At 39.3% G+C, this 13,527-nt stretch overlaps 2 protein-coding genes across 3 annotated transcripts in view; one reads left to right on the top strand and one right to left on the bottom strand.

The window, feature by feature from the left end:
• LOC127631821 (ras-specific guanine nucleotide-releasing factor RalGPS1-like) overlaps window positions 1-13,527 on the top strand; it is a 160,019-nt gene that overhangs the window by 54,317 nt on the left and 92,175 nt on the right. For both annotated transcript variants that reach the window (XM_052110185.1, XM_052110193.1), the window contains exon 7: window positions 4,537-4,663. In XM_052110185.1, the coding sequence (XP_051966145.1) occupies window positions 4,537-4,663 (127 nt within the window). The remainder of the gene's footprint in view (window positions 1-4,536; window positions 4,664-13,527) is intronic.
• The window catches only part of LOC127631834 (angiopoietin-related protein 2-like), a 20,882-nt gene continuing 18,480 nt past the window's right edge, over window positions 11,126-13,527 (bottom strand). Inside the window, exons 4-5 of the mRNA XM_052110205.1 lie at window positions 12,885-13,155; window positions 11,126-12,754 (exon numbers count right to left, since the gene is read on the bottom strand). Of these exons, the coding sequence (XP_051966165.1) occupies window positions 12,555-12,754; window positions 12,885-13,155 (471 nt within the window). The 3' untranslated portion in view covers window positions 11,126-12,554. The remainder of the gene's footprint in view (window positions 12,755-12,884; window positions 13,156-13,527) is intronic.

The raw sequence follows: 13,527 nt of genomic DNA on the forward strand, positions 1-13,527 counted from the left end.
TTTTCTTTACTACTTCCTGTATGTTTGCAGTCCATGCAAGCATATTCCAGGTTTCAAAGCAGTGGGGCTTTTTCCATCTGCGTGTGTGTACATGTACTGGACACACCAGTGTTTCCTATAGTCTCGACCACTTCCTCTTCCATTGCAATTCATCCGTGTTCACAGAGTGGTTCATGAAGCATTTCCCTTCCACACATCACACATATTCATCCAAGCTATATCCATCTCACTTTCCACACTGTGTTCACCACAAAACATGATATGACAGTTTCTAACTAAACTTTCTTATCCCACTGCCAACTATAACATTAATAAGCTGACTGCCCCTATTTTCATCTCCCATTCCTCATATCCCGTTCCATATTCCATGATATCAGGTCACTTTCAGTTTCTGTGGAGCCAGAGTTTGATTTCTCATGTGTCTCCATCAATCGACACTTTTTAGAGTTCATTTTGCTTCGTCTCAAATCCCACCATAAAGCGTTTTCTTATGTAGCCACAGAAAGGATATTTGTCTGCTTACACACTCGGAAAGGGTTGTGTCAGTGTTGAGTTATATTTTACTGCGCTCTCTGTGCCGCCTGCTCATAAATTAAAGGAAATTCTCTCCTGCTGTGCAATACATTTTCCATCAACCCCACATCGCTTCTTTAGCCTCTTTATGTCTGTGTAATTGACTTGCAAGCATCATTACTTCTGTTGCTCATACTTAGGGATTTTGACAAACCTCTAACTCTGAGTATTACACATTGTTATTTTGTACGGATCTACTGTAGTTGTATTCAAAAGCATGACTGTATGTGTATGTATTGCAGTCTGACCCTACAATAACAATCCCAATGTAATGTTTTTGGGGGTAAGAGAGGAGGAGAATGAGATGTTACAGGCCATATATGGATGGATGAATGGATGGATAGACAGATAGATAGATGTATGAACGAATGTATAGATAAATGTATGGTATGTATGTATGGATGGATGGATGGATGTATAGATAGACTGACAGATAGACAGACGGATGGACAGATAGACAGGTTTATATACTGATAGATGGATATATAGATGGACAAATAGAAAGACAAAATGGTTGGAAGAATAGACAGACAAATGGATGGTTGGGTAGAAAGTTGGATGGATGGATGGATGGATGGATGGATGGATGGATGGACGGACGGACGGACAAATATATGGACAATTGGATGGACTGATAGACCGATAGATGGATGGATGGATTGATAGATGGATGGATATAAGAACTGGTGGACAGATGTATAGATAGATGGATGTAAGAACTGGTGGAGGGATGTATAGATGGATGGATGTAAGAACTGTTGGACAGATGTATAGATGGATGTAAGAACTGGTGGAGGGATGTGTAGATGGATGGATGTAAGAACTGGTGGACAGATATATAGATGGATGGATGGATGGACGGATAGATGGACAAATGGATGGTTGGGTAGAAAGTTAGAAGGATGGATGGACAATTGGATGGACCGATAGACGGATGGATGGATGGATTGATAGATGGTTAAATGGATGGATTGATGGATGGATGGATGTAAGTACTGGTGGACGGATGTATAGATGGATGGATGTAAGAACTGGTGGACAGATATATAGATGGATGGATGTAAGAACTGCTGGGTGGATATATAGATGGATAGATGGGTGGCTTAATGGACGGACAGCCAGTTATATATATTTATAGATGGATGGATGGACGGATAGATGGACAAATGGATGGTTGGGTAGAAAGTTAGAAGGATGGATGGACAATTGGATGGACCGATAGACGGATGGATGGATGGATGGATGGATTGATAGATGGTTAAATGGATGGACATATAGATGGATGGATGTAAGAACTGGTGGATGGATATATAGATGATAGATGGGTGGATTAATGGACGGACAGACAGTTATATATATTTATAGATGAATGTATGGACGGCTAGATGGACAAATGGACAGACAAATAGAAAGATATATGGATGGATGGACGGATAGATAGAAGGATGGATAGACAGACAGATGGATGGATGAATAGATGGATAGATAGACGAATGGATTGACAAATATACGGACAATTGGATGGACTGATAGATGGATGGATTGATAAATGGATAGATGGATGGATGTAAGAACTGTTGGACAGATATGTAGATGGATGGATGGATGGATGGGTGGATTTATGGACTGACGGACATAGATGGATAGACAAATGGACGGATAAATAAATGGACAGTTGGATGGACAGATAGATGGACAAATGGATGGAAGATATATAGATGGATTGATAAATGGATCGATAGGGGCTGAATTTAACTGCTGCACTTTGCAGTTTGAATGTGGCCTTTTAGCTTCTGAAATTGAGTTCCTACTCTGATTAGACTTTTGTGATGTTTCTTGTCAATGAGGCTAAATGTCCTAAACCCATGTGGGTTTTATTCTTAATTTTCTGCATTAGTCAGTGGAATTTTAAAAGTTTATTTTTCTTCCCATCATGTGGTATTTACCACTGTAAATGTACAAGCCTTAAGTATTGTCCCCCAGAGCCTCGTAAACCAATGAGCTCTCAGCTTCCATGAGCTCATGGCGTGGCCAACCGTAGTCATTATTAATGAGGCACATGCATGGAACGAGGGGGAGTCTCCTGAGTTTTGCACCATATCCCCACTTTGGCTTTAAAATTGTTGTTTGTACTCTTGAGCAAGCTGGGTGGGCAAAGGTACAGTATAAACTATTAAGCCCTTTTAAGAAAAGTGATCAGAATGTTTAGAATATGTTTTGGAAGCATTTTGGTTTCATAATTTTCTTAGAAATCAATAGATATTATACCTGAAACTATTGTCTTGTGTCTTCAAGTGTTGTTGTTCCACATCAGATTGGTTTGATGTTGAAACATTCAGTCAAATTCAATCAAACATTGATCAAATTGAGTAGAAACCTCTTTAATAGGCCATCCCAATATTTGTAACTATTTCTTTAAGCTTTGAACCAAAATGACCAGGTCTCCATATACAGTTCATTTCAATTAATCTTGAGGGCATTGGTGTCCTGAAAATTTTGCCTGTGTATTTTCAGGGGCATGCAGGGCATGTATCCCAGGGCATTCCTGGGCATGATTGCAAACAGCTGTGATGTCTTAAAGTAGCATCACTAAACAGTTTATGAATCCTTCATTCTAAATTCATGGATTTTAAAGGTTGATTTTATTGTGATTCTAATCAAATTAGATTATTTAAATATGATTAATGCCATTACATTTAATAAATGTATTTAGTTGTTCACATAGGAAATTCACATGTTGTTTGCCGTCAGGTTAGGACACTGTGTAACTGTGTGTCGCCTCTATGTTTCGGTTTGATTTCCGAGTACATTGTTTAAAAAAATAAGGCTGGGCATAGAAATGCATCAATTATTCGACTACAAACTCTTCAGACATGTTTATTAAGTTCTTATATAGTAGTACTATGTAAATGTACTCTTTATTTTGGCTATGTAAAGGATATATATATATATATATATATATATATATATATATATATATATATATATATATATATATATATATATATATATATATATATATATATATATAAAATAAATAAATAAAGATATTGCTCTCTTAGGGTGTGTTCACACTTGGCAGGTTTGGTTTGATTAAAACGAACTCTGGTGCGATTGCTCTGTTAGTGCGGTTCATTTGAACAAGTGTGAACGTTGCCAACCAAACCTTGGTGCGCACTAAACAAGCGAACCGAGACCGCCTGAAAAATGGGTCTCGGTCCGCTTCCAAATTAACTCTGGTTCGATTGATATATGAACGCAACATGGACCAAAGACGTCAAAACTGACCAAAAACAGGAAGTAATTTGCCTAATACTGATGTCAAGCATACCTGGTTCTTCTTTTCATAGGAGCTATGTTGCCCATTACAGTTCGGGACAGGCGTCGGAACCGCCCGTCAGCCGTCCTTGCAGCATATCTTCATTTGTGTGTGCAACGGAGGAATTACTGGCATTGTTTTGACACTTTTACACATTTATTAACTCTTCGTTTGTTCTCAGCAGGTAAAAATACCACCATATATACAAATATACATCCAACGAGCGCATTTCGCCAGTAGTGTTTTGGATGTTCAGTAAGTTCCGTCAAAAAATATACGTCATAAAAGCTGTCCAATCAGGTTGTGACTTTTCCCTGATGCATTTGGTTTTGTATCGTTATGTTCGGTGTTAAAAATCCCAGTGTGAACGCTAAACAAACCAGGACTAAATGTATCAATTTCAGTTTTGGTCCGGACCGAGAGAACCGAACTACAAGTGTGAACACACCCTTAAATAGCTTTGTGTAGGGCACTACTTTTATTTGTAGCTTGTTAATACGTACTAGTCTGGAAAGTCAAAACACGGTAACTACACATTTTTCCATTTTGTGAGTCATTTTGAGATATGAATGAAATTGTTCTCTTAGACTATGTTGATTTGACTGTTCAGTTGAAGTGAACTCTTTTTCTCTACTCTACTTTAGTTAATCAGCAGGAAGGACAAGGCCACGTTTGATAAGCTGGACTACCTGACCTCTAAAGAGGAGAACTACGCCAGGATGAGAGAGTATATCAGGTCGCTCAAGATGGTGCCCTGCATCCCTTACCTGGGTGAGACCTCATAAACCTTCTCGTCTTCTGCTGTCTTTTGTTTTTAATGTCTCTTTCACAAAACACATCTTACACATCGCGCTCTGTCTGTCTGGTTTCCTGATCGAACATGAATTATTGTCTTGCAGTGGAAATCTCTCTAAATGTGAGAACACGTTGTCTTGTTCATGAAACACAAGCGTAACACATTTCTCTGTGAAACATTGTTGTTCAATTCTGGTGTTAATTATTGCATTGTAACAATTCACATATGAATGGTTATATATATTTTTTTATTATTATTTATTACATTTAAGACGGGTTGGTTTGAGTATTTCTGGGATTTTCACACACAACGGTCTCTAGAATTTACTCCGAATGGGGCCAAAAACAAAAAGCATCCAGTGAGGGGCCGTTCTGTGGATGAAAACACCTTGTTGATGAGAGAGGTCAACGGAGAATGGCCAGACTGGTGTGAACTGAGAAAGTGTACGATAACTCAGATAACCACTCTGTACAATTGTGGTGAGAAGAATATCATCTCTGAATGATATTCTGAGATGCGGGTTGACGCTGTTTTGGTGGCACGAGGGGGACCTACACAATATTAGGCAGGTCGTTTTAATGTTATGGCTGATTGGGGTGTGTGTGTGTGTGTGTGTGTGTGTGTGTGTGTGTGTGTGATATATATATATATATATATTGCATATGTATACGTATATATATATATTTCTTAATGGGGCAGAAATTAACGGGGGCTCGGAGCAAAAGTGCCACAGAATTAACAGAAATCACTCCAAAATTCTAAATAATGGGGGCAAAAAAGGCCCCCACAACAAGGGGGGGCCTTTTTTTTAATTATTATTTATATCAGATATGGTTACAAATACTTTGCAATCTTTATTTGAATTTTCAAACAATATTAGTAGTGTGCCATCCATCATACAGATATTGCCATGTCTAAATTCTATGAATTAATTTAATCAATTCTACATTTCAATACATGGTGGTGAATTGTTAATAAATTACAGTACTGTGCAAAAGCTTTAGGCACTTAAAATGATTCACAAAAACAATTGTCTTATGGTGGTTATTTATATATTCAGCTTAGGTGTGTCAATATACATTTTAGACTTCCAAACATTACTTTAGCAAATTTTTTAGCTTGCAAACTTTGAGGCCATGATTCTCAGCAGGAAACCGATGGACTGCGTACTCTGGGTAGGGAAGGAGGTATTGCCCCAAGTGAAGGAGTTCAAGTACCTTGGGGTCTTGTTCACGAGTGAGGGGACAATGGAGCGGGAGGTTGGCCGGAGAATCGGGGCAGCGGGTGCGGTATTGCACTCGCTCTATCGGTGACACCATTGTCACGAAAAGTGAGTTGAGCCTCGATCTACCAGTCAATTTTCGTTCCTACCCTCACCTATGGTCATGAAGGCTGGGTCATGACCGAAAGAACTAGGTCGCGAGTACAAGCGGCCGAAATGGGCTTCCTCAGAAGGGTGGCGGGCTTCTCCCTTAGAGATAGGGTGAGGAGCTCAGTCATCCGTGAGGAGCTCGGAGTAGAGCCGCTGCTCCTTTGCGTCGAAAGGAGTCAGTTGAGGTGGTTTGGGCATCTGGTAAGGATGCCCCCGGGGCGCCTCCTTAGGGAGGTGTTTCAGACACGTCCAGCTGGGAGGAGGCCTCGGGGAAGACCCAGGATTAGGTGGAGAGATTACATCTCCACACTGGCCTGGGAACGCCTCGGGGTCCCCCAGTCAGAGCTGGTTAATGTGGCTTGGGATAGGGATGTTTGGGGCCCCTGCTGGAGCAGCTGCCCCCGCGACCCGACTTCGGATAAGCAGTTGAATATGGATGAATGGACTTTTGCAAATAGAAAAGATTAGAATAGAAGAACAGGGAGCCCTGCAACAGATGTCATGACCCCCACAAAGCCCCCCACTGAACATCGTCCCAGTATGAGATTACATAAAGAGACAGAAGCAATTGAGACAGCCGAAATAGATGACGAACTGTGGTGAATTCTCCAAGAAGCTTGAACATCCTAGAAAAACTGTGTCCAGGTGTCTCTAGGAGAATTGATGCTGTTTTAAAGGCAAAGGTGGTCACACTGAATGTTGATTTAGTTTTATGTTTATGTATTTATGATATTATTTTTGAAGACATCCTCACTATGTAACATTTTTCAAAAGTGCCTAAAACTTGTGCACAGTCGTGTGTGTGTGTGTGTGTGTGTGTGTGTGTGTGTGTGTGTGTGTGTGTGTGTGTGTGTGTGTGTGTATATAGATTTTGTTTAGTTTAGTTTTTTACGGAAGATCTGAAGGTTCAGGTGTATCACAAATCTTATTTCACGGTACGAGTAATTTAATGTCATCCTTAACATACAAATTGCAATATTTTGACATGCAAAAAAATTAATAATAAATAACCATTTGGCAGTGTGTGCCTATTTATCATGGACCTGTTTAGTTTTTTCCCCATGAGCGCATTGCTTCCTCACACTAATACACTTAATGCACCCCGATGTTTCTGCATTGAGCTCAAGTCACAGATTACAGACGTATGGATCTCATTATGACACAGACTCAACAATACATTCATTCCAAATGCTATCTCTTGTTACTCTGATGTCGATGACCAGGAGTTGTTGGAAACTATGTCTCATATTGTTCAACATTTAGACATTTACAACCCCTTTTCCGATTTAGCTGAAATCAGGAGACCATGTAGGGATACCACAAGAGTCTTTACCGTATTAGCTTTTCCACTCTCAACACTTCTCTCAAGAATTCTGGATCTGATTTTACGCAGTACGCTTTATGCAGATGATTTTTAAATGAATGCCATGATTTTGTTAGCTTTACGTTTTAATGGGGAATCATCATTTGTTCTTGTTTAGTATTTAAGTACACGACAATGAACAAGGGGCATTTCTAACTTTCTTTCTGGCTTTCTTTCTTTTTCTCAACACGAAGGGAGAAATTGTGAAATAATGTTGTGCTCAGTGATGTCATACAATGAGAGTTTATGGTGACCATCTCTTTAAGCTTCAAAAGGACACAAAAGTATCATTCAGAAGTCTAATAAATGATTCCATGAGACTCATGATTCTTATGAAAGCATACGATAACCAAAATCGAATGTATTAATTTGTGAAACATGTTGACTGACCATTGATCTCCTGTGTGCGTTCATGATTGGACACGAGAGCAACAGTTCAAAAACTAGTTTTGTTTATCTAAAAAAGGTCCTCCACAGCGATAGAGACAACAGAACACAACACAGCTGCACACAAAATATTTCAGCCTTATTTTTTAACCATATGTCTGTCACCTCTTCTCCATTCTGAACCAGTGGGTATTTGTTGAAAATAGAAAACAAACGATCGATATAATGTACCGTCACTCTTCACGTCTGGTTAGTACAAAACTCTGATTCACGTAGGAAATTTACCTATTGTCACATGTTGTTTGCCGTCAGGTTAGGACACAATGTAACTGTGGCTCTCTGTCGCCGCCTCTGTGTTTCTGTTTGATTTCCGAGTACATTGTTCAAAAAAACAAGGCTGGGCATAGAAATGCATCAATTATTCGACTATAAACTCTTCAGACATGTTTAGTATGTTCTGTTCTCTGTTTTGTGTGCAGCTGTGTTGTGTTCTGTTGTCACTATCGCTGTGGAGGACCTGCATTTAGATACACATAACGAGTTTTCGCTTGAACACCCCATTGTCGCAGCGGGGGGCTGCGTGAACTGTTGCTCTCGTGCCCAATCATGAACGCACACAGGAGATCAACGGTCAGTGAACATGTTCACTCAATAATACATTTGATTTTGGTTATCGTATGCTTTCATAAGAATCATGAGTCTCATGGAATCATTTATTAGACTTCTGAATTATACTTTTGTGTCCTTTTGAAGCTTGAAGAGGTGGTCACCATAAACTCTCATTGTATGACATCACTAACCACAACATTATTGTCTCCCTTTGTGTTAAGAAAAAGAAAGAAAGTCTTACAGGGTTATAACAGCACAGGGGTGAGTAAACAATGACTGAATTAAAATTTTTGGTTGAACTATTCCTTTAATATATAACCTTTTCAACTATATCATGGTGTTTAGTCCCCCCCAAATACCTTCATGTGTTTATGCGGCCCACTATAAGTATCTATTGAGCTAGTGTCCTTAAAATGCCCTCTCCTCCTGAACAGTCAGGGTCTTGTTCTCTCTTTACACTGACTCTTTCTTGCCAATTTTTTGCAATTAGTGTGGATGGGTATTTGCTTGCAGTAAATATGGACAAAATGATGACCTGTGTTCACTGCTCTCACTTATCTGCCTGATCAAACTCTACCTTTCAGAATGCCCCTGGGGCGAGATTATATCTGAAATGATGTGGACGATCTTGAGACAAAACTAAAATGTGCCCGCGGTCCGCAGACCATGACGCTTTCGACCTGTCAATCATTTTGCACATTTTCATAGTATTGTATTTGCAGTGAATTATTGAGGCATAATGCATTTTAATGCCATGCTGCTCATAACAGTTGTCAGTTGAGGGCGCTATTTTGCTGCTGTTGTTTTTAACAACCGTTTCTGTTCTCAATAAATCTCATTTTGGTATTTTTGGAGATCGGGGTTTGGAAAGAGGGGGCGTAGCTATTCCAATGGCTCTGTCTCGTGGAGTAGATTGGCTGAAATCGCATACAGCACCTTTAATGTCTTTTCCAGTCATTTACGATATATATATATGTGTTTCCTTAACTGCAAAATAATATATAAGACAATTTATTTCATTCATAACAACCAAGAAGTTAACAGTATTATTAGAAGTATAATCTGTTGAGGTACAGCTTCTACCTGTTACAGACCCGTGTCTCCTTTTGGCCCCTTAGAGCCTCTTGCCTCTGGTTGCTTAAGCAACTGAAAACATTGAGCTTCCTTCAAAGTCTCGGGCCATCTCGACTTGACTCTCAGTTTGTAGTAACAAGCAAAAAGTTTGTGTACAGTAATGCACTTACAATGAAAGTCTATGAGGGTTGGCGTTGCACCTATAAGCTCTTTAACAAGAGCACATGATACACGTTTCTGCTTCTTAAAGGGATAGTTCACGTAAAAATTAAAATTCTCTCATCATTTACTCACCCTCATGCCATCCCAGATGTGTATGACTTTCTTTCTTCTGCTGAACACAAACAAAGATTTTTAGAAAAATGTATCTCAGCTCTGTTGGTCCTTACAATGCAAGTGAATGGTGACCAGACCTTTCAGGCTCCAGAAATCATATAACCAGTGGTTAAATCCTTGCCTTCAGAAGCGATATGAAAGGTGTGGGTGAAAACAGATCAATATTTAAGTCCTTTTTTTTTTTTTACCTTAAATCTCAACTTTCTTTTAAAAAAATGTGAAAATGTGAAAGTGGAGATTTATATTAAAAAAAGACTTTGTTTTTGTTCAGCAGAAGAAAGAATGTCATACACATCTAGGATAGAGGTCTGCATGGGCCTTAAATGGAAACCCAAACACGACCCATACCCGAGATCGATCCCGAAATCGCTCACTATCTTTATAATTTATTTTCCTAGCAAGTAATGTTGCAATAGGCTATATTTAATGTAAGCATATAGGCAACATTCATAATAATATTGAAACAGTAAACACACAGTTTTAAAAGGCACTGCAATGCAACAGTCCCCTCTTTACTGCCTGAACTTGTTCAGAACGTTGAATCTTTGTGACAACTGTGCTAAAAACAAACTGGATGCAGCACAAAGAATGAAACGGAGCACAGGTGTCTCGACATGCTTTTTTGAAAATGTGAAGTTCTTTTTAACTTGACACGGTGTTTAAAATGTGCCGGTCCTGCACGAGACACTGAAGAAACAGAGAGACACTGCACAACAGTCAAAGACATTCGTCCAGCATCCAAGCGAAAACAAGGGGAAAACGGAACAGATGTGCACAAAACGCGTTCGGTGTGAACAGCCCCTAACTCCTCCATTCGGGGCCGTTAGTGTCTGTGAGTGAGAGCGTGTGCACAAAACAGGTTCGGTAGGCCTGTTTATTTTTTCATTAATTACAAACCTGAACCAGACCTGAACCCGAAGTACTTGAAAACTGACTTGAACCCGGCCCGAAACCCGTCGGGTTCTCGGGTCCCATCGGGCCTGGGTTGAGTAAATGATGATAATTTTTGTGTGAACTCTCCCTGAATGCCTTACATTTAAGTGCATTTCTGTAAACATTTATGTGCGTGCTTGTTTGTTTGTTTGTTTTGTTTATTCAAAACGCTGTACATAGATCTTAACTTGTTTTCAAACCGGAACATTCTTTTAATACTTTTGACCCTTAACCTCATGCACAATAATACTCATAAGCCTGCTATTATAAAAGATTATGTTCATGACTTCTTCCGGATTACATTCTTGAGTTATTGCATGCTTTGTGCTATGAATCATAAAAGAGCCCATCTCTGCACCACAATATCTGTACATAATTTATTGGAAGATTCTGGAATTACACAGTACATTTATGCTTTGCATTACAAAACACTCTCACTCTTTATTTCTCTGTTACAAATCGAATAAAAAAATAATAATGTTTAACAACTGTTGCACTAAACCAGTCATGTAGACAATAGAAAACAAGACAAACATGTTTTCCACTTGATGTTGCAAATGCTTTGCATTTGTGATTAAATGCCTGCTCAGTCAACCAATTCACTAGCCTAGAATGTAAACAAATGCTTATAGACATGTAGTTCTGAGGTGGTATGCAATAATGAATGAGAACACTTCCCTATCCACTTCCTGTGCAGTGATATATCGGTGTACTGTAAACTTCTTCCCTGTGTTGTTTGCAATGCACTTTTACGGAGCATATACAGAATAGTATCTCCCTATAATTTGGAATCTAACCACCCTGTATAGTTCACTTTGCAGGGCCCTGCTAAATATCAGATTGTGCTCTAAGAAGTTATAATGTAAACGAAACAAAACAAAAAGTTAGTTTCTTCAAGATTAGACTTGAAATTAAAAAAACGAGGCTACACTATAAAATAAAATTTCTTACTTTTTCCATTTGATTTGTTTTACAGTAAAAAATATCTACCTGTAAATATCCTTTAAACAATATACATTTATTTAAGAAGTGAAATGAAATGATTGAAATCTGACCAAATCTTTTGAACTTTTATGCTTAAAATATCCATTGGTCGTGCTACTTTGTGTCACTGTAGAGTTACTTGGCGTCAAATCATATGCAACCTCAAATCAGTACTTCTTACTGTGAATTAAGGATTCCTGGTTGCATTGTCACTGCAAACTGCTGTCTGTGTAAATGCTCTTTAAAGGGATAGTTTACCCCCCACCACCGAACTTATTATTATTATTTTTTTTTTTTAATTCTGTCATTGCATATCTCACTTTTCGGTGAACTATCCCTTAGAGATTGCATAGGTCACATAACTTTACAGTACTTTACATTGTATTCCCATTTTCAATGTTTACCATCATAATATGTAATGATGTTTCACACACAACACTGTTGTTTATCGTCCATCGGAGATCCTGGTGTGACAGAAGATACAGTTGTCGCTTCTTGTGCACGTCACCATATTGTGTAACCTGCATTGCCAGGTTTTTCCGACTGAAGATTTACGATTCGATTTGCTCGATGGGGAGCTGTCTTTTGATGACGGGTTGTGTCTCCTCCAATGAAAAGTCATTGCACTTTCCTAGTTTTGGATTTAGATATGTATGACTGCATAATATGAATTCATAAGACTGATAAACAAAGTAAACAATCAACCATAAACGAAACATTAACAATCATAAGACTGAGAAATTGCACTTTTTACAACAGTTTGTGAGTTGTGTCATGTTCGACTTGAGTTCTTTCTCCGCATGATGTTCTAATGGAAAGTGTTGGGATTTGGTCGGATCATCATCGTGACCTTCTTCAAGGAATACGAGCCACCACGGAATTCTGCCCAGTAAACTCCGTCCTGGTAGCGACTGCGGTAATGACCACCGCGGTACCATACGCCGTTTAGGTTAGAGTGGGCGCAAGCGTTGTACCACCAACCACCCTTCTGATAGTGGGCACAATTTCCTGTTTAAGAGGAAATATGAGTCAAGACAGAAGGCACAGAAATCATACAGGTTTTGATTTTTGGGAAGTAAATGAGGAGAGAATTATCGGTTTTGGGCAAACTATTCCTTTAAGAAGTTTATTGTGATACCTGTGTACACATCATGATCTCTGTCCAGGGTGGTAAACTGCTTTCCATTGTGCCAGGTAAGCGAATCTCCAGCGTTGCCATTGTAACGGCCCACCCTCAGTTTGTAGAAGTCCGCCTCTGGTTCTATTCGGAAACTGGCGTATTCCGCAAACGTCTTCCTGCCTGACCAGTCCTCAAGAGTCACCAGCAGCTTATAGTTGTCTTGGTTGGTCATCCAGTAGATGTTCTCCAAACCAAGCCAGTATTCACCATCGATGTTCCCAAATCCTTGCTGATAAAGACAAAGAAAAAGGAATGGGAAAAATACAGATTATATAGAGTGCATCAGTGACCGCCCACTTTCCAGCCGTCCTGATTTCAGAAGTATTTTTACCATTTCTTTTACCACTGGGAGTTCATAAAATCTTTTATGGAAGAGATGCAATGGTGCGTTCACTTACAATGTGGAGATGTTCGTCTCGCATTGCTCGCATGAGTTTGACCGCTGGATTATACATTTGTGTTTAAACTTTCATTCGCGCGTGTAACGTGAACCCGCGAGTATTCCCCCTTCTCTTCCGGAAAAGGACAGGGGGGAGGGGCTTCTACAACTTGGCTCAGAGTAAAGTACAACCAATATCTGGAATCAAGTAGACGTGCATAT

This window comes from Xyrauchen texanus, chromosome 3 (assembly GCF_025860055.1).
Source record: "Xyrauchen texanus isolate HMW12.3.18 chromosome 3, RBS_HiC_50CHRs, whole genome shotgun sequence".
NCBI classification, from domain to species: domain Eukaryota; kingdom Metazoa; phylum Chordata; class Actinopteri; order Cypriniformes; family Catostomidae; genus Xyrauchen; species Xyrauchen texanus.